The sequence below is a fragment of the Merops nubicus genome, unplaced genomic scaffold (assembly GCF_000691845.1).
Source record: "Merops nubicus isolate BGI_N331 unplaced genomic scaffold, ASM69184v1 scaffold2273, whole genome shotgun sequence".
In the NCBI taxonomy this organism is placed as follows: domain Eukaryota; kingdom Metazoa; phylum Chordata; class Aves; order Coraciiformes; family Meropidae; genus Merops; species Merops nubicus.
Window position 1 is genome coordinate 88875 of NW_008600797.1, and position 26585 is coordinate 115459.

At 43.4% G+C, this 26585-nt stretch overlaps 1 protein-coding gene across 1 annotated transcript; it reads right to left on the reverse strand.

Annotated features, from left to right (window-relative positions):
- Positions 1-20235: 20235 nt before the first annotated feature.
- Positions 20236-25819, reverse strand: ZMAT3 (zinc finger, matrin-type 3). The gene is made up of 5 exons (XM_008937771.1): positions 25550-25819; positions 23829-23948; positions 21850-22016; positions 21637-21737; positions 20236-20628 (listed from the first exon to the last, which is right to left on the reverse strand). The coding sequence occupies exons 1-5, from the start codon at positions 25817-25819 to the stop codon at positions 20417-20419; spliced, it is 870 nt and encodes a 289-aa protein (XP_008936019.1). The 3' UTR covers positions 20236-20416.
- Positions 25820-26585: the final 766 nt, after the last annotated feature.

Here is a 26585-nt window from a genome sequence, read left to right on the forward strand (position 1 = left end):
GAAAGTCACTAATAACTTCAGGTTGAATAAATATTTGGACAGAATATTTTGTACTTCGTTTTTTGAGATTTCCTCGACCAGAAAAAAAGCATAAAAATCATATTAAAAAAAAAAAAACAACTGCTTAACTTTGATATAGCATTTTTCAATTTCTTTTGTTAGTGTTAGGGAAGAGGTCGGAAGAGGAGCACAAAGGAGCAAATGATTTCCCAGGATGATTTGCATAGCTAAATACATAACTCAGCCAACTTAAGTTCCTGTCTACATGAAAGTCCGTTGTCCCCAGTATATAGCATGGAACTAATTACACATTGCTCCTCAGCTGCTTTAAATGAAGATATAATTGGTTTTGTAGTAACATATGCCTCATATCTAATAGGTAAAACTATCTCTGGTGTAGGTGAGGATAGATATCTCAGATTAATTATCAGCTAACTTACAGATTAATGTGCAAAAGTGTCTACACTAGCCTTAAAAATGTATGACTACTTTACATTAATTGGCAGTCAATTAAACTGTGGTGAAAAGTGCCCAGAGTGGACACACTCAGAGGAAAAGAATTCACTCTGCCTGCTGTGTATGTTAATTTAAAATCACTGCAAAAGTCATTTCAAAGCTAAGTCTTTCCCAGTGTGACTGAGGATTAATCTTCATTTGCATTCCAAGGGGGATAAGTACATTGCTGTTAAACAAAGCTGTTTTTCAGTTTTCCAAGCTAAAAAAAAAAAAAAAAGAAAAGAAAAAAAGACTTATGACCTTTTTATCAGATTATGTATCACAGTTCTGGGTTTTAAGTGACCACTCTTTAAGTCTCCACTCTGGAGACTCCCCACTAGACCTTGCAGTGTAACTGGACAACCTTCTTCAGAATGGGGATTTCTCCTCTCCCACCACCTTACCTGTGAAACACAGGTGAATTATCCAAGGTTAGAGAGGAAACTCTCTTCTCTTTGATGACACTGCTTCTGCTCCTGAGCACCAAGATTTCATTTTTCTCATCTTGCTCAGAAAATTGAAAAGCTCAGAAGACAGAAAGTGTGAAATAAGAATTAACAGCCAAGGAGAGAACTGTATATATTTTATTGAAAGAACTTTCCTTGAGACATTAGGGTTATTTGCTTCACTGTGAATTGTTATTATGTACAATACATGGATTTCTTTTGGACCCTTTTCTTCATTCTTTACCTCAAAAAAAAAGAAGCACTAACAATGCTCCCAGCTATTAGGGAATCACTTTGTGGTGTCTGAAATAAATGTAAATTGAAATCAGTGCTTTAGGTGCTGAGGTGAAGTTCTGAAGTTTTCTATGATGTGAAGCAAAGAAAGAGCTGAAAAAGCAGAAAGATACTCATCAAAATGGTCCATTTTAGCTGCACGGCTTTTTCTATTTTCAAAAGGCAGCAGAGGTGAGATTATCACAGCAGTTAAGAGAAGAAACTGAAGTTTCATTGAGCTGGTACATCTAGATAAATTCAACCTGGTTGTGAGATGTAAATGAATAAAGAAGACAGCAGGGAGGTGGAGATGGGGGTGGTGGCAGCCCCCCCTTCTGCCCTGAATCCCCATCTCCAGCTTCGACAGGCAGTTCTGGCCAAATGTCCAGGTGAAGTAGTGCCTGGGCATTTTGTGGCAGCTGATGTTCTTCACCCTGCAAGAAAAGTCCTGGTTCCATCAATATTTACTGATGTTTTCCACACTGGACAGTGTTTTGGGGCTAGGGGCTGTCCTTCAGTACGGAGCAAAAATAAGAGTGAGAGTCCACTCAAAACGCAACACTGGCACCCTCCATATAGAGATACTTCTGTCTCTCAATGAATGCTCACAGTTTCGTTCCAGTCCAGAGCTGTGTGTCTTACCTCCATGGACCATCTGCTGACACTCCTCGAAAATCCTCTGGCAGCGTGGCACCGCATTCAAACAAAAAACATGCAGTAAAATGTCACATTTCCACATGCACAACCACTGTCCTGGCCAAAAAAAGTTGTCCCTTGGAGGAAAAGTAAAGAGGTGGCAAAGTATGAAGGTCTAGGATCCGTGCAGAAATAGTCCTCATTCCCACATTAATCTGTGGGACCCCAGGCAAAGAACAGGTTTCTGTCTGCCGTGGTTTCCCATGTACAGAATTAATTCAGATGTGCCACGTGACTGTGAAACACAGCTGTCTAAAAGATCCTCAGGAGTTTAGCTTGTGTAAAAGTAACATAGGCTTTGGGGTCAGACTAAAACAGGCATCACCCTGAGTTTTCATAGACGAGAACAGACATTTACGGAGGATAATCTCTTTTAGACTGGGGAGGGATGTTATGAGAAAACCACTGCTAGGCGAGTTTCTGTTTGAAGGCATAGGAGATTTATAACAGCCCCATGTGCTTTGGTTTACATCATTTAATCTGTTTTGTTAGCAAATATCACCATGTGCTAATAAGCTAAATTTCAGAAAACCTTGGTACAGTCATCAGGGAGCCAGCTTTGTTCTGTTCTTTAACATCATCAAAACACATTCTTTCTTTCCTTTCTTCTTTTTTTTTTTCTTTTTTGACTGAAGTACTGCAAATACTTCTGATCCTAATCTGAATAAATAATCTTGCACAGCAAACACGAGCTGCAGTCGCTGGTGCCTGCATTGCACCGTCCTGCATCCCACTTGTCAGGTTCTTTGGAGGAGTCATGATGACACATCAATCACTACTAACTCCCTTTGTACCTCCTCTACATCTACATCAATTCCTTGATGTACTGCACTGGGAGCAGAGCAAACCTGGTGCTATTACCCACCAGCTTCCCGAGCTGCAGCCTCTGAGCCAGTTCTCACTCGCTCCCATGTGTTCTAATTGGCCTTAGAAACCTGCACGTCTTAATTTCTGGGCCCCAGCCCAGCTCTTGGTGAAAGTTCACTGCCTGCCAAGGTCACTACAGCCCTCAGCGATGCAGTGCAGAGGAAAAAGGAGGAAAGACTCCCTATTCTGTGGTTATAATTACATTTCTGACACTTTCAAGTTATTCATTTGATCGGAACAGGGCAATTAAACCAGTTGTGCCGGATCTGTTGTTTCAGGAGACCCTCCTCCTCCAGCAGTATTTTGGAGAGCATGTGATGGTCCGTGTAACCTAAATCCCTGGGGTCTGGCTCCTGCTCAGGACCCCTCCTGGCTCTGCAGACCCCACTCACCTCAAAGAATTCAAATGAACAACGGAGCGTGCCAGAGCTGCACCTAATTGATAGTAATGTTGAGAGGCTGATTGTAATTTGAACACCGATGAAGAAGGATAGTTATTGACTTTAATGGGAGACAGACCAGCCTCTTGCACATCTACTAAATAATGAGAAAGCAGAGAGGGTGCTGTCAGCACTGGGGAAACAATTACAATAACAACGTGCAGAGAAAAATGCAGCTTCCTCTTGGTAAACCTTTAAGAGCAGTGAGAACTGATATACAGGAGAAAGGGCTTTCTGTTTGCAGTCTCAAGAAGTGAACTGATTGTTTTCTGTGTCATTTACCATTCTTACAACAGTTCTTACAAACCCCGGTGAACAAGAAATAGAGATTTGTTGAGGGGCTACCTACCACTACCTTATATGGGTAACTGCCATTTTTAAGATGTTTATGTAAAATGTCATTCAGAATTCTTTATTCCTAGTAAAAAATCCTTTACTTTTAGTAGCTTTACTGTGAGCTGGGGTCAGCCCTCCTCTGATAGTCCTACCTACTGCCCCAATACCTAGCAAAATAAAAAGGAAAAGACTGAGCTTCCATGAAGTGAACACACTTTTTCTCCCATCTCTTGTGGAGAGGAGACCCATAGCAAGTGGTGTGCAAATATAATAGAAAAGAAGGTCACAGCCCAGTGAACTTGGACTCAACACAGGACGTGAAACTACTGTCAGAAGTAGTAAAAAAAAAAAAAAAGGAGAGGAGCAAGACAAGAATAAAGAGTATAAAAATGTATTTATTCACAGAACCCACGTACAGACATAGAGACAAGATTTTGGGGCAGTTCAACCCAGGCACCAGCCAGCCCCACTGGTGTGGGAGAGCTCCTCATTTGATGAGAGGAGTGGGGTGATGGTGGTAGAAGTGCAGGGTCTTTCCCTTGGAAACTAGTGTAATCTGGGGCTAGAGGCAGCTGGCATGTAACAAGGATGTAACGTGCAGAGCAGTAATTTGGTCCTGGAAGGAGCACCACAACCCCTCCCTCCCCTGGGTAAGTTCAACACAGGGGTCTGCAGCATGGATTTCTGACAGTATGGGAGGTTTGTTCTCCTTAAGTGTGGTCAAGAACATTCACAGTCAGTATGTGGTCCATGATTTCAGGGAAATGTAGAAAGAACATTATTTTACAGTGATATTTGGAACTAAGTATTTGGTTTACAAATATTCATCCCCAAATTTAATGCCATAAATTTCCCCTTGACTGTCATTTTTCTTCTCTAAATTAATCTTTGATCTATTGCTCCCTTTCTTAATAGCAGAGGGGAAGGCAAGGAGGAAAGGGGTGTTCAAATTCCACTCTGTCAAGGTCCTCATGGTGTAATAAGAGCTCAAAAATCCATAAAATTTGTCATCATCTCTAAGCTGCAAATCCACATCACATGCCAAGTATTACCACAACGACAAAAACTTCTCCATCTCTATTGCCACAAAGCGTATTGACTCGCTGCAATGTTTCCCAGGAACATTTGTATTTATGTACATGACTCTCTGAACATTGACCAGCTAGGGTGGAAAATCTCCAAGCTACCTCTTTGGCCAAACATGATTTTTCAGCTGAATCATTAAGACTACACTTCGATTTTCAATGTTCGTGCTGGCATTTTTACAACAGTGCTTTGGCTTATTAACAGAGCATAGTGAAAACAACTTGTTTTTCTCCTCCTTTTCTTCCCTCCATTACATTTATTACCTTTTGATAAAAGATGCACACCCCTCCCTTATGAGAAGGCCACTGAAGCAAGACGAGATGGCTCCTGCCTTTGTGCACCGTCTCCAGAGTAACTGGGGAAGGGCAGGTGCAGGAGTGTAATCATTCAATAAGCTACAAAATGTAGGACTGAAGGAAAAAACATAGATTAAATAATTCTTCGATGTCCCTTATGTCTTCATCTATTTCTCAAAAGGCATTATGTGTAAAGCAGAAAATGGTATTACTTTTTGTATTAATAGAAGAGATGAATCATCTAATACCATTCAACAGTTGGAACTAATATCAAGGGTCAGGTTTCACAGCTGGCTGTAAAAGAGACAGGAAAAGAGTTGCACGGATCAGCAGTTGTTCATGTTTTGGGGAAGATCCACATTCAGCTCTGTGGTCTGTGACTTCCTCCTATCTCTCAACTAGTAGTCTGAAATCAAAGCTCTCCCTTTCAAACTTAATTCTTGATCCCCTGAGCTCTAAACAGCCAGGTAGAGCATTTTCAGGATATGGAAGGAGGGCAGGGCAAGGTTGCTGCTGTGTAGCCAGGCTCCGAAAACCTAATAGAAACTTTGTAAGGATGATGACAGGCTTCTTCTGGGTGTCTAGAGCACCTCATCGGGCTGGGAGCAATCTCACAGCATCACTGCAAAGAGCCAGGTCGCATGCCAAGGGCACAGGCCACCAGCACCATGCGCACCGGAGGCTGGCCACGTGCTCTGTGGTGCAGGGGCCGCCTCCCACAGCCCACTCTGAACCTCTTCCTGGAGGAAGGCCAGGGTGAAAGGTGGCTGTGGAGCACGGCGTGAGTAGGTCTACTGATAATGTCAAATTGCTGTTCAAAGACCTGTGATTTTTGGAGTACAGGTAGATTAAAGTCTGAGGTAGCACTTCCACATGAACCAATCTCTCTCATCTCCTGGAGGCTGCCTGGCCTCCAGCTCCATCCCTTGCACCACTGCTACCTGAATTGCCATGTGAAGTGGCACCGATTGGTTGGTGCCAGTTTGTTCCCTGACTGTAAAGCACAGGGAAGCAGGAGCTGTTCCACGTGCAGTTTGGCAGTTTCTGTAGAGGTGGCAACCTAGGTACAAACTGCTACAGCCATCTGGGTTTAATTCACCTGCATAATCTGTCATTGTTTTGGGAAAAGCCTGGACGTAAGCCCACTAGTGCAGGATGTTATGACTAATCACAAGAGGGAAAATAGAGGGAACAGCATGCATGAGGGATATGGGTAGTACAGTCTCCAGAGCAGGAGGAATTAATTGGTTGCATCCTAATTCTTTTCAAGATGTGGAAGTCAGTGTGAGGGAAGGGTTCCCATATCTTGCAGAACAAAGGTGCGTAAAGCCAGGGTCACCTTTCACAGCAAAACTTCATAGAAATTAGGTGACAGCCCATCCGTGCTAAGAGTTTCTCCACATCATAGGTTTTGAATTGCAGCAGAATAATTCCAGCATTTGTAATTAGCACTTCCATTAAATTCTCGTTGCTCTCATATTAATTTCAGGAGTTTGGAACTGTCAGCAGCATTATTAAGGGACGCTATCCTTGTCAGGAGCTGCAAATAAAAGTTAAGCTCCTGATTAAAAGTTTAGGGCAAACCTCATTATTTCTTGCATCAGAAGAGTAGTCTTTTTGGGTTGTCTTTTCAGTCAGTACTGTTTCATTAGAGAGGGTCGCTAATTGTTTCTGCCTTGGAGCTATTTAAAAAAAAAAAAAAAAAACAAGAATTTGCTTTTCACATGCTCCACACTTGAAGCCAAATACAGATTCCCATTGTGTTCAGAGCCAGAAAGGCACAGTGACACTGGGAAGGTACTGGAAGGAATCACTCCTGAGTTTTCCAAATTACCTACCGACTGGACCAACAAAGGCACTGGGAGATGGAAGTCCCCAGTGGATGTTTAGCTTTCCTTGACTTCAGCAGCTAATGGCACCATCTCTCTTGATTGTCACTATGCTCTGCTGGCAGAGGAAGCACCACTCAAGTACCCACCTCCCACGTTCCCTCCAGCTGAGGTTCAGTTCCATGGGGAATGGAAATTAACTGCCCCTCTCATTAAGAACCACACACAAGGATATCTGTATCCATGTGGAACAGTATGATTATTTTAAATAATAATATTAAATTTAAATTAATACCCAGGTTCCTGAGTCTGGATCTAGCCATGCCTCCAGCACAGCCCCAGCCAGGGGACCTGGGGACGAAGGGTTGTTAATTTTAGACAGGGAACAGGCAAAGCGTCACAAATCAGATATGGGAAATTTCTTATGGAAAAAACCCTTGTGCTACAAGACTCTGCTGCCTGGACGCAGTCTGTATGCATCGAAAAATAGGTATGTGGGCTTAGATGGGGAGGGAGGCTGGTGCTGCTGCCTGAGTGTGGCTGGTCTGCTCTGCGACTGAAATCTGGGCTCAGGACTGCTCACCAGAGCAGCTGCCGGGCTTTCAGGACTTAACCTCATGGTAAACTCCTGTCAAACTTATAATTGTTTTTCTTGGAAATTGAAGCTTGAAAAATTAAGAAGTTGCAAAATGCATTATTGTGGATCATAAAGTTTTCACTGCAGAAGGATGTTTAGTTCTGGGTTTTACACATTTCTTGTTAAACAGAAATTGAAAACTTCTTTTCATTTTAAAAATATATATTTGGAGGGTTGAATTACATTTTATTAAATCTGATTTTTCCATATTTTTCTATACATGCGGAGTGACAATTCACAGCATTCTTTTTTTCTGATTGGGCAGTAAATAAAAAAATGGCTATTAAAGCAGTGAGCTGCCGAATGCTTTTAATTCTGTCTGATGCTGAACATCTCTGAAGACTGAGTTCTGTATTCCCCTGGTTACTTTTTAATTACATTGCAATAAAATTGCAAGGAATCTAATTTTGCCAGACGAAGCCCAGGGACTCTGTGGAAGGTGAGGGGAGTCCAGCTATTTTATACACTAATTACACTAGCACAGGCCCTGCAATACTGTGCTATTTTTATTCATTCATGGGAAAAAAAAAAAAAAAAAGGCCTTTCATCTAGATCTGAGTGACTGCTATTTCATTCTCAAAAACAGCCAATGCACTCTTCATTTCTCAAAAGCCAGCTGCCCTCTTCTGTTTCCCGGGGATATTGCCACCTTTCAAAATCCTAATGGGTGTGCTGTTGAAATCAAAATAAAATACCATCACTTCGCCTGCCTCAAAACAACAACCCAATATCAATAAAGCACTGCCACCTTTCTTAAAACCTCTGAAAATGGGGCAGTATTAAATAAGAGCTTGAAATATGGGTCTAAGGAGGAAATTGTTTGGTATTTCTAAAAGTATGTCTGCAGTGCCATCAGGAGGTGTGATCCCAGCATAGGAAAGCTTGCCTGAGTGGAGGCCAAGCTGGCTGAGCGAGGCAGCACAGACAGCAGGACAGACTGACCCTGCTGCGGGGGTGCGGGGACAGGTATCCCACACACATCTGTCAAAGGACAACTGCATCTTGACAGCCCCAGGCACCCCTGAGAGTCACCACAAGGTTCAGCCACCTCTGTAACCACCCCTCTGGCTGCAGCCAGAACTTCAGAGCCCCAACCTGGCTAAAGATGTATGGGGACTTCTGCATCCAGAAGGCTCAAAGACATGAAAACATGTAGTCTTCAAAGGGGCTACAAGACTTAGAAATGTCACTTTCTGTTTTTTGGTAGCCAATTAGGAAGCCTTAGCCTGTATCTGCAATGGGTGTGAGGCTGGTTGGTTTCTCTCAAACAGCACAACACAGCCCACACAGTGAGGCTGCTAGACCAGCAGGTAAGTGTGAAAAACAGCCTGGGGAGGTGGGCACCAACTAATATGAGTTATTTTGGAATTAAGAATTACTTTGACCCATTTCTTCCAAAACCAGTCTCAGTCCTGTATTGTTCTTTACTTTCTTTTCAGTTAGTACAGCCTTTCCCTCCAGGGAATGATTAAATGCGTGTTAGAGCATTTCAGGAGGGTGACACGATCTCACAACGTGATTGTTCACTTGTCTCCTCTGTCCCATAAAATGCAACATAAATATGGCTGAGCTACCCAGTCAAAGCCCTTAGAAGAAGGGTCAAGTGCTCACTGCACTTACACAAATGTTCAGCACAGATAGATTTGCCACTCATGTATTACACATTGTGTATTATTTATATCCTTATGAAATAGGAATGAATCCAGTCGCTGCACCTTTGCTCTTTCCCCAGAAGGGCAGGCAAGATTCCTCCCAGACAGAGAAATGCCACAACTTCACCAGGGTCCCATTAAGGAAAGGGCAGTGGCTGGAGGAGGTGAAGCCAGAGCAAAGAGCCCCTCCAAAGGAAGGCTGGGCACGAGGGTGCCGATCAAAACTGTCCTCTTGCTGTGTATGTGCAAATCTTTTCCAAGAGATAGAGCCTGCCTGGACTCAGGGCACCTGGCTTTGTACGTAGGTTGCAAACAAACAGGATTGCCCCTCCAAAACACTACATTTCATCACCAGTTTAACTTCATGACGAGAACCTCCACTGCAGTCAGTGATTCGGGTTTAGAAAAGGTAATAAATAACATAAAGGTAGGAAAACAAAGAGTGAAGCTAAGTGGATGTACCCCTCCTCAGCTTGGCTTTGCACCAGCACAGCCCTGGCATCTCAAAGCTCCTGTTTTGCTTTTCCTTCCAGGGGTTTTCCACATGCACTGCCTGACTTGCAGCACTTCCATGCAGCCACAGCAATAGATTTCCATGCTTTGAGGGTGTAAAAGTGAAACTATATGGAAACAGCCTCAAAGCACACAAAGCAGATGAAGAGCTAACGCACATTCAGCCCCTCAAGGGCTTAATTTCTGCAAGGTGACAGTTAACTTTGGTCATACACGACCCCACAGAGGCACAACGCTGCAGCCACAATTTTTCCAGAGTGCTGTAGGTGGCACCAGCTGTACGGAGTTAAAGGCAGGCAGCGCTTCCAACACAGATAAGTCATTTTTAATAAACAGAAATTGGAAAAGCCTCCAGCATCAAAACAATATTAAAGATTGAATCTTTCTGGGAAAGACACGTGGTATTTGTCTGGAAAAATTGCTGCCAGCCATCCGACACTATAATTGTAGAACATTAAGTTTTATCCCAAATGCCAAATGTAAGTGACGCTCCTGTGTGATGTGACACAGCTTCATTTCCTTCTGGAGGAAATCTAGATCATCTTCAGCGCACAGGGTGACCTCAACCAGTCTCCAGGAAGACATTCAAATATTTATCATCTGAGTGTGGCAGCACAGTGTAGAAACGATGGGTTTCTGTATGGAATGTGTAGCTTGAGACTGGTAACCAGTGCTGCACCCTAACAGAGACAGCAGATTGTAGTCTAATTTTGATGTGGATAGTTTGGGCAACCCCAGCTCTGTGCAAGGGATGGTCTGGGACACCCCTAGCTAGGCCCAAAGGCTACCGCTGCACCCACTTCAGTTGCACATCCACATGCTAATAGCTCTCCTTGTAGGCTTAAATTCCGTAAAAGACACACTCGCTTGGGGTTTTAAGCCTTGTTTTCAAAGAAGAGAGTTTGAATCAGATTTACAAACACACTACAGCAATCTAAAACATCTCCCAAGATCTGTGAAAGCAACCAAGCAGATTACAATGTGAAATGTTTTTACATGTTGCCCATGGCCTATGCCTGTCCTATGTCTAAGGGTTGACAAGATCACCCAAGGGAACTTCAAATTCTCAGTTTCTATTCTCATTTCTTCTATCAATTATTACTTTTCCCTCAGGGACATGTATGTTATAGTCTCTCTTAAGAATTACAGCCTATGATCTGGACCCAAATTATATTTTTGGGTCCTGATATTTTAGGGAAGCATGCTCTGATTTGGAAGACCTGTGTTGTATTCTCCATGGGAAGATTATGTTGTATGACAATGACAATAAATGCTGGCTGGCATTTTGTAACCTCAGAGCTCTCATAATCATTTCAGAGACCTTGGCTGCTCCTCCATGTACCATGTTTGTTAGGTGGGCAGCCTGACAGTTGCAGTAACACAGCTTCACTTTCTCATCACAGCTTTGGGACCCATTTCTTAAATCAAGACAATGCCTTTGAAATTAGTGAGAGGAGAAGGCAACACTGACTTTGTCACCGCAATCAGAAATGCAAGTTAAAAGCATGCATGCTAATTGTTAAGACAGTTGCCATATAATTAGCACATATAGTCTGTATCCAAATTAAGAACTCCCTTGGCAGCTTATTATGGCCTAATGTACACCCAGCATGTCTATAGCTGTGGTCTCACCCATCCTTGCATTTCTGAGAAGCTGTAAGAAGCTGTGTGAAGATCAATGCTAATCTAGATTAATAAGGTGTCTTCAGAAATCTGTCCCACGTATTAGACACTAGGCAATACATGAAAGGACTCCAGGCTGATGTAACCATCTCTCTGTTGAGAGCCCTGTTAAAAGGAGAGATGCTGCTCCACATGCCCACATCCACTCGGAACTTCTAGTGCCTCTCTTCATACTCTGTTCACCCACGACCTCCAAGGCTTCTCTCAAAGCTTCAGGCACGTGGCTCCGTCTTATGTGTCAACAGTGGTTGCTGTCACGTCTCCTGTGCTGCTATCAGGCTAACACAGACCCCACCCTAAGGACAAGGGCTTAAGCTGGCCCTGCTGCATTTTGCCTTTGGGGAAGAGTGCAGGGGAAGGCACAGTCTGTTCGGCCGTGCGTAACGGTCCCCGAGCCTTCTGCACCCCGCCTTTGTCAGGGACTGCAGCACATCAGCCTCAAGGGAAGGTCAACACAAACAGTCTGCAGCACAGCCTGGATTTTATCAGACATTATTTCAAGGGTATAATTACAAATAAGGCAGCTCAACATCCAGCACGTGTCTTGGGACTGTAGGATCAGCAAAAGACAGACTGGTACTAGCCACTGCTGTCCCCCATTTCTACCTTCAGTTTTGTGTGCCTGGAGTCGCTGCAACCTTGAAATGTCTGCCTTATTTTTATTTATATTCTTCTGTTACCAATTTTCTTTGTACTTTTCAGTAACTCATTAGAAATTACTTGGGGTTTGTGCAATTAAAAAATAAAATAAATCTGTGCTTCACAGAAGGAAACCAACCTAAAGTTGTTAAATAAACATTATGAAAGCCGTTCTATTAATCACATTTCTGTGGCTGGGTGACAAGTTAAATGAAAGATAGACTGGTCAAAACCAGACCCTCAAAGACATAGTTACTGAGACTAGCCAGAGGAGAAGGAGGCATGAGAAGCATCCAACCTTGGTGCCAGGCACCAGACCAGCAGAACATACAGCAGCCCACAATCTCACCTGACATAAAGAAATGCAATAACCTGGAGATTAATTGCATTGTTCTGCTGTCTGAATTTGGATCTGCTAATCCAAATATGGTCTGAGTACCAGTGCTGCACAAGTAGCAGGTGCTCACCAGCTTTTACAAACAGAAACTACTTGTCTAAGACTCCCATGTATTCAGTAGTTTGGCCATTTCTGAATTAAGCCCAACACACTGCTGCTGAGATCCTGCAAACAGTATTAGAGGTAGCTGCAATAAGGAGCCACTGGCAAATGGATAATACCAAGGAAGAAAACTCCATAAAGGGACAGCTCCACAACACCCTTGCACACTATGTGGCAGGTCAAAGTGGAGAAGAACAAATCCCTCAAGGCTACTGAGACTGGAGCCAGCCCTGCCTTGCACAGGAGCTTCCAGTCTTGCTGAAACCATCCCCACCTGTACAACCTGTACAAGTTCACAAAGAGCAAAAACGAGGCACTGTCACAAATGACATCTCAGTTAGCTCCCCAACTCTCTAGTCAGCTGCAACTGAAGATTTTTGGCATTGTGCTGTTGTTTTCACTAGTCCCTCAAGACTGAAGTATTCTTCACGGACTCCCCAAAAATATGAGGTGTTAACCAACAAATCATCATCTCTTCTGGTGCATGGGGATTTTGCCATTTGACTTTTCACAGGTTTTGTCATACCTTCGTTTCAGCTTTTAAAACCCAGGGTAATACACAGGCTCATGTATTACTTTTCACACTATTGGTCTCATTGCATTTAGTTAAGTACATAGTCTGGCTTCTTCAGCTAAATGCTACATTCCTGCATAAAATTCCATAGAAACACCAAATGCAGCTTATTTAGTTTATCATGCAACTGTGTTCATTTCTTCTTACAACTTTTCACCTTGTTCTTTCATTCACCGTACTTCTTTGTACCTTCATATTGAGAAACAAGACTCAGATTAATACTTTAACATATAATTTATATACACAGCAAAGACCTGCCAAAGACACCCTCTAGTCTCAGATAATACACTGTGGATAATCTTCGTATCTCTCTTTACATTTGTCTAATTCCACCGACTTTAAATAGATCTGCTCTTGTTTCATGCAGGTAGGGAGGTGAAGCAAGCCCAGTGGAATAAGGCTAACTGAGAGTGTGTCATTCACCAGAGGATTAGGCCAATAAATTCTAGGTATTATCTGTTACAACAGCTCATTGCTATTCCAAAACAGACAAGCAGCCTTCAATCCAAATGCTTTAGGAGAACTAGAGGTAGGAATGAAGAGAATTTTTGTGAAGCAGACATAAATGTAGAAGAGCCTCTGGAAACTGCACTTTGTAAACAGGCACCCTCTACAGTCCTCTAAAAGCTGTTGTTTTTTCCACCTTTCCACTAAGATTTAATGGCAGAACTAACATTGAGAGATCTCTCTGGCAAGCTTCATTATTTTTAAACCATGTACAAAAGTCCATTTCCTAATGTATGTCAAAGCCATTACATAAACAATGATTTAACAATTATGAATCAAATTGGGTTTGAAATCCAGTTATTTTCATCAGCCTGTGAACAGGGAGGTTGAAGGGAGATGTGGCAGGGTCAGTATCCTGGTATTTAAAGGACTTGGGTTCAATCTTCCTTTTCAGCCATAGATTTTCTGGGCAAATAACTTTTTTTCCCCAAACTTCACTTCCTCAGCTGTAAAACGTTGCAAGACAATTAAGTGAGATCCTTAAACACCAGAGTAATTGGAGAAGCAGAAGGGGGGGCATTTATGCTTTCAAATAATACAATTAGTTTTCGTTTTTAATCTGTTTATACTGTTTTATTTGCTGCCTAATTTAACAAATCCTTGTGATGAATTAGGTTACCCAGGTACCACTACAGTTCGCTTGTACCAAATTGCTATAGAATTACTACAGAATACAATTACTACATGTAAGTATTAAAAAGGCAGTGCTTTAGCATTGGGTAATGGGGACACACTGCCCTGTAGAGGTTTGCTCCTCTCTGGTTCCTAGGATGACTGAGAACAACACAGTCTGCATAAGACAATGAAGTCCTGGGGTAAGATTTAACATTAAGCTGCACTTAGAAGTTTCTATGGCTCTATTTGCTGTAAATGAGAACACATAAAGCCTCCTGCATTTCACTGTTGGCACAAAAGTCACCTAAGCACTAATGCAGCCCAACAAAATGGTAAATCAGAATAATTCCACCAGTGTCACTGGTCTCTGTAATGGTCCAATGCCTTGAATAACAGAGGACAGAGGAGTGCAACGACACATCCCTGTTCACAGTTGCTTGTACACTTAGAGCTGTGCCTCATCAGCACACCCTGAATGTCTTAGGTGTGCCACCAGGATACTGCCCTTGAGGTCAATAGCTCCCTGCACTGACAGCACAGCTGCAGCACCGAGGAAGGGCAATGTTTTCTCTTACCCCAGCTGAACCCAGCAAACCCCAGATCTTCTCTGCTTCAAGGCTCCAGTTCAGAATGACCTTTCTGCTCAGAAGGTCATTTATGCTGCATAAGCATGTGCTGTCCTGGAGCCCTCAAGTAATGAAAGAGAAAAAGAGCACACTGGCAAAAAATGTGCAAATGTATCAGGCTCAGCTTGTCCCCATCTTTTTGCAGCTGAGAATTAAATCAGTCCATGGTTCAGCCTGGGGCTCTCACAGAGTTTATGATGTCTGCTTGAGGGGAGAGCATGGCCAGAGAGCGAGCCCTTCACACACCTTCTGGTTCTCATCCTGGCAGATGCTGAGCACGCCCAACCCCTCCTGAAGCCAAGACAGTTCAGAGGGAGAACTCATCTGGCTTTTGGTAACAGCTGAAAGTACAGTGACCATCCCCCCCACCCCCGAGTAACAAATTCTACACTGGACTATACTCCTTTCTCAGTGTATTAAAAAATATTACTCATGTGGTCACACTCAACACTATGCTAAAATCAATAGTCATGCACAGACCAGCCACATCATGAGCAGTAGCAATACCAAACACTAAGGCTGTACAATGATAAAAGCAAGATGATTTATTATATACTAGAGAAGAAAAAAAGAAAAAAATTCATCAACTATTCCCTCACAGGGGTCAGTACAATATAAGGAAAATAAGGACAAATGTACAAAACCAACCTGACAAGAAGGCTCTAGATGAAACTTGTTCAAAGCACTTGCACATGATGTTGCTGGACAGATGCAGAAGGGAATTAAATCAAGTAATATTTCCCCTGCAAAACAGACTGAAAAGCTGATTTTATTTTTAAAAATCCACAGTCTTGCCTTTACCTGCAGATATTTCAGATAAAAAGACATAATTTTACTTATGATACATTTTTTAAAGGAGAGATTCCCAGAACTACTGCTTGACCACATTTATTTGAAAGTGGCTGTTATTTCCAATTCCAATTCTATGCAGATGGCAAAGAAGCCAGCCCAGCTCAAATCAATAGGAGGAGCTTAGCACTAACTTCAAAGAGACCAGGTCCATTTTCTCTATCTGACAACCACGGCGTTTGTTTTTCCATAATTGCAACAGAAGTCCATCTCATCCAGAGCATCCTTCCGTATATGGTTGTAAAATTAAAAAAAAAAACCAACCAAACAACCACAAAACAAATAACACATATATGAGAAAACATCAGCAGTATGAAATTCCTGAAGGGTTTCAAGGCTTGCTCCTGGTCAACTAAAGTCAACATACTTCAAACTATTTTAGCTGGAGCAGGACCAAATCCTTACAGATCCAGATACACATTCCTCAAAAAGCAAAACCTTAAGAGTGTCATAACCCAAACATAAGAATAAGAGACCAATTTGAGCAACGTACCTTGCATGGTCCTATTCAATGTAACATATTTAGCTAGGGTATTTTATTTACTCCTGACTTGGGCAGGATTCCCATTGGTTACAGCGAGAGTATTCCTTCAGTAAAGTAACAAAAGGACATCATGCATTAGTAAGCTAAAACAGGAACCCGTGCTTATGGCAATAGCTTTCCCATCTCGTGCTCTGTAACAGGCATCCAGAAAAGGAAAAAAGAGAAGAAGCTTTACAGAAAAAAAACCTGCATTTTTTGACATTGATGATCATCCTAAGCAACTCCACAGAAGTTCTCAGGGTTCCTTTTGATATACATCAATAAAGCAAAAAGTCAAAAAAAGACCAGTGTTAGGCAAGATTAGAACACAATTACTCATTAGTGCAGAAAGCAAAATAACAGCTAATGCTTAATACAGAAAAAAAAAAAATCTCACTTTCATACTTCTCACAAATATATGGATTCTATAGTTTATTTCCGTGCCTTAAAAGAAATGCTTAAATGTGGTATGAACTCCAGGTGCCTCTAAAAATATTATCCCGAGTTACCAAAGGAACTATTGGAGGAACAAAAGAAAATTGACATTTAAGAGCAAGTTGCAAGGAAATCCCCATTTTGTTTGGCATGAAAAGAAACAAAGATCCACTGGTTGGATTTGGTGTCAGGATTTTTTTTGTTTGTTTGTTTTGGGGTGGGTTTTGTTTTTGCAGCAAGGGAAAGAAAACAATACACATGTGGGAGGGAAAACATTTTCACCAACATAATAAATACCTGTTCTGACCCAAAAGCAAAGTGCGATGTTGAGTTTCCCATTTAAATTAAAACCTACAGAACAATGCCTTAAATATTAACAAATCAATTAGTGGTCAGCACAGTAAAATAAATACAAACACATTGATTTATATTTTGTTTCTAGCAGCAAAGGTCATTAACCTACTGGCCAATGTGACAGCTTCACAGAAGTCCTGTTTCTTGTGTTTGATACTTTGTTTAACATCAGAAAAAGTTTAATTTGGTCTAGAAAATGGTCCTACAGCTGTACAGTGTCCTCCCCAGCCCACCTACGTCAAACAGAGTTTGGCCAGGATGTGTTTCCAATGGGTTTTGAACACCAATTTTGAGAATGTGTTTTACACAAAGAAAACCAAAATCAGGATCCAGGCAGTTTCTCATCCTGGCAAGTATGATTTGGGATTGGCCCAAACCCTAATGATATTAGTGTGGTGGGGTGTCTCCTTTTTGCAGTCAACAATTTGCTGTGCTGGAGGGAGAGAGGGAATGTCACAAACGATTAAGATATGCTTGAAGAGGGAGAGGAAAGTTTGGTCACTTTTAGGGAAGGACCATAACAAATCACTGGGGCAAAGTGAGCCTCAGCTGCTTCTCCCAGCAAGAAGTACCTTTCCTACCATATAGGAAACCTGTCCTACTCTTGTCACACGAGTCTCACCATCTGCTTTATACCTCCTATACAGCCCACAACTCTAAAATTCTCAGGATGATGACATTCACTTGTTGTACTCCCTTGAACAAAAGAAAGCAGATAGAGGCCTCTCTGCCCAGGCCAGACTCAAGCCATTCCTCAAAACCAGACTCAGCCTCACGCAGAGAGGAGCTCACAGGAACAGCCGCAGGTACCTCCCTCACAAACCAGCACACTGGCCTGCTGTGGCGTGTTCGCATCAGCTGCTGCCAGGAGGTAACAGCACATGGAGCAAACTGAGTTTTGACACCTCCAGCAGCCACTGGAAATGCCACACGAGGAACAGATTGTTGGGCTGAGAGCAGGAGCAGCAGCCAAAGCAAAGTGGTGAACAGTTGTTTTTTGAGACACATGAAAGGAGACAAAAATGCCTTCTTGGCCCTAGCAATGAGCTAGACAACATCAGTACCTACAGCTCCTCCAGCTCATATTTTGTGAAGTGCTGTTCTGCTGCTAATTGCAGCCTGTGGGAAATGTCACACCAATTTCCAGCAAGAGGGATGTTTAACCATAATGTAGGGATCATGCTGGTGAAGCACACTGGTAAGGCTCAGGCAACTCCCTCTCTCCCTGCACAGCAGAGTCAAACTAGCAAAACAAAAGATAGAACACACGAAGAAAACCAGAGCCCTTCTCTGACTGCAAAAGACAAGGGGAAAAGGGCAACAAGAGATTTTTGCAAGGGGAATGTTCTCCAAGGCTGCACACAGGGCAAGCCAGGGGCAGGAAATCACAGGAGAAAGACTTACAGGCTGTCGGAACTGCAACCTGGGCTCCTGTCTTCCTACCTTCTAACGTTCTCCAGTGCACAAACCCTATTTAACCAGGCTTTGCAGAAAGAAGGGGAGGGAATCCCATTCAAGAGAATATCCATTGCTCTGCCTGTATCTGCAGGGCAAGGATCACCATGGAATGATGTAGGGGGTAGCTTTTGACTAATGTGCAAAAGCTCACCTTGCCTGGATTTAGGAAGGCTGCATTAAGGTTGTACAGCTACCTGATGCTCAGGTAGCTAAATATAACAATACTCAATTTCTGAGGAGCAGCCAAGTGCAACGAACCTTTTTGAGGTGGACCAAAAAGATTAATAAAAACTCCCTGGATTTTTTGTGAGTTTACTCATTTTTCATTCTTTAAGGCAAGCAGAAAGTCATTCTGGAATGCAAGAGGCAGGATCAGAACGGCAAGAAAGGGGGTGAGGGAGCTACCTTCAACATGATGCACACAGTAAAAATTATGCCTGGTAAAATGCTACTGAAACCAACAGAGCTGCACCTAATTCAACATACTGCCCAAAAAGTGAGACAAGCCATGATGCTTCCTTGACCCCCTGCCTGCACCTGCCACTGAAGTGGATGAAGCCATACCAGCGTACAGCTGTAGCAGCACAGTGGTGAATCAGGTCCAGTAGAGGTTACCTACATCCTGCACTTACCACTGGAGACCATGTTCCAGGGACACTGTGAACTGGATTCCACTCACAGCTCCCCACATCTATCAAATGAGCAGAAAAATAAATGTCAGCCCTACTTCTGCTCTTTATTCTCTTTCTACTTTTGCTAAGGAAAATCAAAACAGACACACAACCTTTGGGTTTGTCCACACTTACTTACAAAGTTGCTCATCAAGTTTCATGAAAACTTACGTGTGGCCAAAAAGTCGTTCCTCAAACAATCATTGCCCCATACAATTACATCCTACCTAACTTTGGATTTTTGATGGTCCCTAAAACAGCAATGTTCACATCAAGGAATGGAATTAAAACCCATGCTGAGATGGAAAAAGAAAGGGAGAAAAAATTCATCCAATATCGGTAGCTCTACTGCAAAGGACCACTTCAGCTCTCCTCTACAACACCCATTGGGCTTTGTCCAAGGAATGGCATGGAAGTGGGACAGACTGGTATCTGCTCCCCAAGATCCAGGCATTGCTGCTCTCCCAGAGCAATAAATCTGCAGGCCACAGACCAACACTTGCTCTCTTCTACATCAGCATGCAAAGAAATCACAGCTGACAGCTCCTTCCAACCTATTCTCAAGCCTGCTCAGTGTAAAGCAGAATCAGAGCAGGGCACATCTCATCTGAGCAGGTTTGCTTTCTGATTTGCTTCATTCAGCCACTGAGATCCTCCCATACTCTCTTCAGGGAAAGGAGCTATGCCCATGGTGCATTAAGGTACCCAGCCAACAACACTGAGAATCCTTTTTAACTGTTAACTGGGAGAAAAGAGTATTTCTGAATAGGGGTAATCAGCGGATATCCAATGTCAGATGTTCCGAATGAAATCTTCATCATAGAGGAAGTGATAAGAAGCAAGGCCCTCCCAGGAGAAGAGGTATGTACAGCCTTTCTACAAGGATGTGGAAAGAACCTACTCTGGGCTCTAATGGGGGCCACAATCAGCAATTTGTGGATAAGTACACCACCTCATTCACAGGCCCCATTGCTGCCCCTCTTTTACAAGCTGTCCAGCGATTCAGACTGCTGTAGGGAGGCATTTGGGAGCACTTGCTCTGTGGTGTGCAGAGAGGTGAGTGGGCTTTGCATGTGGTCTACCTGTGTGGTAGAACTACAGAAGTTCCCAGCACTTCTTGGGGCCTCACATATTCCTAAAGAAGTCTGGGGAGAAGACTAGGTCCTCCTTGCCACTCAATACAATGAAGAGCCTTAGCTAATTAGCAAAGAAACATCAAAAACACTTCATGTCCTGCACAGCGTCATCCTGCCAAGTATGACAGAAAAAAAATCTAACCATACCATTAAGTTTGCAGGTGTTACATGTATAGCTCGAGAGCATGCTCCTATCGAACGGAGCACAAAGCAGGGCATGTGGCAAACAGCAGGCGAGAGACAAGCTGCTCTAGTTGCAAACTACTGCCGAGGGTGGTGGGTCATTGTACATAGCCCAGGTTCTCCATCTCGCTCCTGTACCGCTGCTCGGACACCTTGCTTTTATGCTGCTTGCTCTCCAGGTGCTGCCTGAACTCCATCTCCTCGCTGGCGCCCGCGTTGCACATGGAGCAGTAGAACTGCCCGCTGGGGGTGACGCACATGGCCAGATCCCGAGGAATCCTCTGGCGGGAGCGGGGATTGAAGTAGGGACCTGAGGAGGCAACAGGAAAGCCCGTTTCAGCTGAAAGAAAGAAAAGCTTGAGGCACCTCAGTGACAAGTTCTAAGTCCAATGTGTGATTAAAAAGCAGCCAAACATTAGCTCCTTTAATGGATTAAAGTCTGAAACTTATTTTCCCACATGACTTATGCACTGGGATCCAGATTTACAGGGGTGCAGCACACAGAGGAGCAGTACTGGCTGGTATTCTCTAAAGCAGTAGAGTGGGCTTAGGGCCTACAATCTTATTCAGAATCAATAGGGCTTTGAAAATCATTTAACTGGTGAATCAGTTATTTTCTTTTTTTTTTTTTAAACTTTCCAATTCCAGAATTAGAACAGTCGTTTGATTAGAATAAGATGTTTCAGTTAAAAATTATCACAAAATGATATCTAATAGACCTATAAAAGATATGGCAGAGATTAGAACAACACAGTTAAACCAAGCTTCACCAGAATCAGGGTTTCAGCTAATACATGCTCATAACACAACTTAAAATGCAAAAGAGAAACAGATGCTGGACTGGACACTACAAAACACACTTTAAATCATAATAAAGAGGCAAAGTTAGCAACAAACACCTGAGGAAGGACTCTAGTCTAGAAACAGATGGTCTTAGAGGGAGGCTAACATGCTCACTCATTCTGGTCATGGGAGCGTAAGTACAGGTTGATGTGCTGCAGTAGGAATCAAAGCACCTGGCCACTGGCCAAGAAAATAAAACAGGAAAACTGTCACCACTTAGAGCAGCCTTGGAGACAGGCAGATGGTAAATTAAGTTACAAACTGAGAAACCGAACTAACAGGCAGGCTGACAAAACAAAGCAACTTTAGCAGCTGGGAAAAAATCACATACAGACATGAGAGATCACCAGAGCCAGGACCAGCTCCTTTCACAACCTGTCTCTGCTAAAACAGACCTCGGAACCAGAAGAAAAACAAGTCTGTTTATTATTCACTATTAATTCCAACTACAGAACAGATGCAAGCTCTCCCTTACCTGTGTTGTTTTGAACCGTATACATATTTCTTCTGTTCTGCATCATCTTATATTCATTCCCTTCTTTTCTTGCCCTTCGTTTGCCTAGTTCTGACGAATCCCTGAAGATGAAACAAATACCAACAGCTGCCATGGACAGTTCTCTGAGAAAAAGGACTGCCAGAGACACTGCCACACGCTTTCAGCCTGAGCGTGAAGTCGAACAATACCTACGAGAACGAGTTGTTCTGTGCCTCTGCGAGACGCAGCCGCTTGGCATGGTTCTTCCCTTGGTAGTGAGCCTGCGCCACGGCCGGAGAGCTGAACGAGGCGTCGCAGAGCTTGCAGTAATCATTCTCTGTGGCCAAGATCACTCGGCCACCTGGCTTACTGGATCCCATCTAGCAGCAAAGGGAGAGACAGCACGTGAAACACAAGAAGCTTAAATTGTTGAAATATTTGAGTCACAGAGACTGAGACCAGTAGCATCTTCAGCAGGCAGCAAGAGCTGCAATTAGAGCATACAGATTAGGACACTCACAAGTGCTCCCCAAACCATTCTTACAAGAACTTCATCTTCCCTGACTTAGCCTCTAGGAGAACTTGCAAATTCCTCAAGAATCAGGCAAATCCGGGGCCTCAGATGGAAAGGAAGGCAATCTGAACAAAACCCCTCTACCTCTGCAATAGCTACAGAGGCTCAATTACTTCACAGCAATGATTTAACTCCCCTACTCCTGACCTCTGGGAGCTGATGAACAGTGACTTTCACATGAAGGGAGACCCACTGAAAAATAAAGGTGCTCCTCTCTGCCATCTACAGAGTACTTAATGTCTCCACAGTGCCCTGTCTCTTCACAGCTCCCTGACCACACTGAGAAAAAAAACCAAACCAAACCAAACCAAACCCAAACAGCAGAGATGCCAAACTTCTGATCCTTTACACTTCAGGTAAGAGGACACCTGGATCAATACCTCAAAAGGAAGGGTCCAGCCTCACATGAGTAGCTCCTGCCATATGAAAGATATCTTACCAGTCTAGTCAGGCCACACACTGATTGGGCCAGCAGCCATGTCTCCTCAGTGTGTGTCATCCAGAGAAAAGTGCTTCGTAAACAGTGCAGCAGCAGTGAATCATACAGCCATGGCACTGTGGCACTTGCCAAGTCAAGTTTCTTTCACATTTCCTTTGATGCTTTTCAAGCTTAGATGCACACACACCCAATTCTGACTTCTATGTTACGTGAACCCTCATATGGCCCCAGAGTGGTCTTTTTCTTGTCATGGATCATTTTCTCCACCGAAAAAACTCATCAGATACCCTAGCAGGCACAGTACCCATGTCCCACTACCTGGGACTGGACCCCATGCCCTCTTGATCCAGTTCTGTGAGCTGCAAAGTCAATTTACACAGGACTAAGTCTCCCTCTGTGGACTCTGACAGTGAGTATAACAGTCTTCCATTTACAGCAAACGCTCTTGGCTTTTCTACACACAACAGAGGCTTATGCTCTGGGCAATGACAGGGACAACTTCGACCCCTGCAGCCCAGCTATGGTTCCCTGCACAGTCACTTGCAAAGGCCAGGTCAGCCGCTAACTCCCATTGCGATGGGAATGACATAAGTGACAAATTCTAGAAGAAGAAACCAAAATTTGCCTCTTTTGCCTCTAATATGCCCAACACAGAACGAATCTGGATCACTGAGGGAACAATCCATTCACCCTATGTACCGGAATGAGCACTTCAAAAGGAGCAACAAAAGAGGAATTGGGTAACAGCCCGAGGCCATGGGTGTAGGAGCACCTAAGCACTTTTTCCACCTAGGCTTCCCTCACACAATGGAGGGAATTGTGCAGAGCAGATGTCACACTCTCGTGTCCAAATCCAGCTCCAACAATGCTGTTTTATAACTGCCCTTAAAAAAAAACCATAGTCAGCGGCACATTGGACTTACCTAGGAATCAAAGTATTTGCCATGCAGAAACAGAAGACTTCAAGTCTAATATTCTGCTGCAAGGGCAGATCAATATCTGCACCTTCAAAGAAAAGCAAATGGCTCCTAACAGGCCACCTCCACCATCCTGTGCCATCATAAGGAAAATTCTTTCTCATCTTCTGCAGTAATCCTCCAAACCTGAGATCCAGTTCCCCTTACTGGGGGGTAGGTGACAAGTAAGCAGCATGATCTCAGCCACCTTCCTGTGCCTTACCTGAGCCGGATGGGAGACGACCTGAGGTGGGGCAGGCTCAACAGCATTACTCATCCTGGCAGGTGCCGGACAGCTATTGGCAGCATAGTAATTTCGGAGTTTCTTACTGTGGTTTTTACCCTGGAAAGACAACGCAAGTTAATTGCTGTCCTAATAATAGTATCCTACGCTGAAAGAAAAAGGATCCAGAGACTGGAATAAGTTGCCATGAAGATGGCATCTCAGGTAAAGGAGCCGTCACTCTAGAAATTAACAGCTCAGGGCTTGAGAGGTGCTGACATCTCCTCCTTTCTCTAAAATGCTCATCACCTAGCATGACTGGGCCTCATTTTCAACCAATTTTCTCAAATCTCAAAGTAAGTCTAAAATTAGTTCCTCAACCTGTTTCCATTTCACTTAAAATCAGTATTTCAAACATGAAACATTAACTGCTTTGGATAGCTTTTCAATAAGCCTGAACACAAACACACACTGCACAAAGTTGCAAGCATGAGTTAAAATATGGGATTGAATCCAAAAAACCCTGCTTCGTATTTTCTCTTGGAAAACGTATAGTACAGTTCTGTTTGGTGCTTTGGAAACCTGACAGAGCTACATGACAGTATGTATTTGCATTGTGGTTATATAGCAAGGCATATGCATAAATGCAAGTTAGGTATTATAAATGCACCTCTGTCCCCTCATGGCAGGAATAATGCAGAAATCAGACACTGAAGTGTAACACTAATTCTGCCTATCCCATTCACTGGCATGGTACCACTTTTTCAGGGTCAGCAGTAAATCTGAAGCCTGTCTATATCCTGGTGTCCCGAGGATATAGACAACCACCCTGTTGTATTTGCTGGTGGTGGTAGTTACTATCTCCACTTCTCACACAAACATAGCACTACTAAGAGAAGGTACTAGTAAAGTAGGGTAACATAAGACTATGATGTATTTGAACTCTCAACAAAGTATGCCATGCAAATAGTCCCTAACCTATTTCAGACAACTCAACCAGACCAGCCTCAACAAAATTAATTTGGTCTGAGCTGGCTCAGCTGATGCTGTCCAAGGCAGAAGAGAAACTTTGCATAAGTGGCCCCACCAGCAGCTCAGCTGTACCCATAACCTCAGGAAAGAGGCAGCAATGAGCATATGGCAGCAGCTCTCTTTCTTAACTGCACTGCTGGATCAGGCAGAAAACATTTGTCCAGGCCTTATAAAATCACATCTGTGGAATCAGAAGTTCTATCAGAGTGTCCAGGTGGAAAACAGATTGCATAGAAAAAAGGAAATTTATGAGTGTCTGTCTTTTCACCCATGTCATCTTAGTACTACTTTTCTGTCCCTGTGGACAAAGTTTTCTCAACGTGTTCCAGGGATGACACCTTAAATGAAAGCACTTCAGCACCTCTGGCCAAACAGCAAATTTAATTATGGTGAAGATACATCTACAGAGCAGTTCTAGCCACAGCTTCCACTCCATTAGATCATAGAATCAGATGATGCAGAGGTAGCTTCAGATGAGCTAACACAAATGCTGCTGCTGGTGTGCAGCCACCTCAACAAAGCACTTAAAAGCCCCTCAAGAAGCTAAGTTAGTCCCCGTGCATTAGCCCACACTTAGCTCTGTGCTACCACAGCAACACTACTGGCAGTGCACACACTGGCAGAGCTATGTCTGCACAAGCTGCAGAACCAGCAGCCCTGAAAGCTGTGCCTCCTGCGACTCCCCTTACCTGGTAGTGAGCCTGGGCTTGTTGTGCTGAATTCAGAGTGACATTGCAAAGCTTACAGCACAGAGGCTTACACAGTTCTTCCAGCATAGGGTCCTGCTCCACCACCTTTGCAAGGTCGTCTTCCTGTGTGTGATGAAAGGAAGGCCCCAGTCCGAGAGATTTTGGTGGGGACAGTGGTGAGCTGGCTCTTGGCCTTGTAGCCACTGACATAGGAAGAGATGAAGGTTTCTCAGAATGAGGAAGAAGTCCTGCTTGCTGTAGAAGAATCATTGGCCAGGAAGACCATGAACATGCTATGTCTGAAGGATGAGAAATAATCTTCAGATCTAGACCAGAGAAACACAAATGTTGAAATAAACTGCTAACAGAAACATTGACAATTCAGGGCACAACTCCTGTAACTTCACCGCCTCTACTTTTTGCCTTTTCACAATGCCAAGCAGGACATAGTCAGCTTATAATGCTTTACCCAACAGTACGAGCAGCACCCCAGACAGCCAGTGCCAGATTCAAAGATATGTATAAACAAGTAGGTTGAAATCCAAAATGTAGCTGTTAGCATCCCACAGCACCCTCCTGGAGAGCTGAAGATTCCTAACCACCCCTGGTACCTGACCCACAGCAGGCATGGCCCACTGCTCCACGACCACTGGACGATGACGCACAACATGCACGGCACATACAGCTCTGTTAACGGCAATGGGGGGATACAACCATCAGCTCCATCCTCTGCATACAGCCCAACAACAAGCTCACACTTCAAAATATTATAGACACTAAATGTATTACTACTGCTGATGACTCAAAAAGAACCCAAATATTTCAAAGTAGATAACTTTTTAACCATAGGTTTATCATAAAATACATACACACAAGGAAACATATCCCTCAAATATTCACAAAGACCTTCCCGAGGAAATATATTCTACAGTTCCCTTTTTTCAAGTAAGTGAACAAAAAGTGAAGAGTGAGAACCAAGGCAAGCACACCTTGTTGTGCACAGTCAGCTCCCAAGGGTTCTTCTCCATGGTCCTGC

Bases quoted from the DNA above. Each gene is read 5' to 3' on its own strand.
- ZMAT3 (XM_008937771.1), bottom strand. From the start codon at position 25,819: ATGATTCTTCTACAGCAAGCAGGACTTCTTCCTCATTCTGAGAAACCT. The intron at 23,949-25,549 runs GTAAGGGGAGTC...TTGTCTTTCCAG, and splicing joins AAGCCCAGGCTCACTACCAG to GGTAAAAACCACAGTAAGAA. The intron at 20,629-21,636 runs GTAAGGGAGAGC...TTGCCTCCTCAG, and splicing joins TACGGTTCAAAACAACACAG to GTCCCTACTTCAATCCCCGC.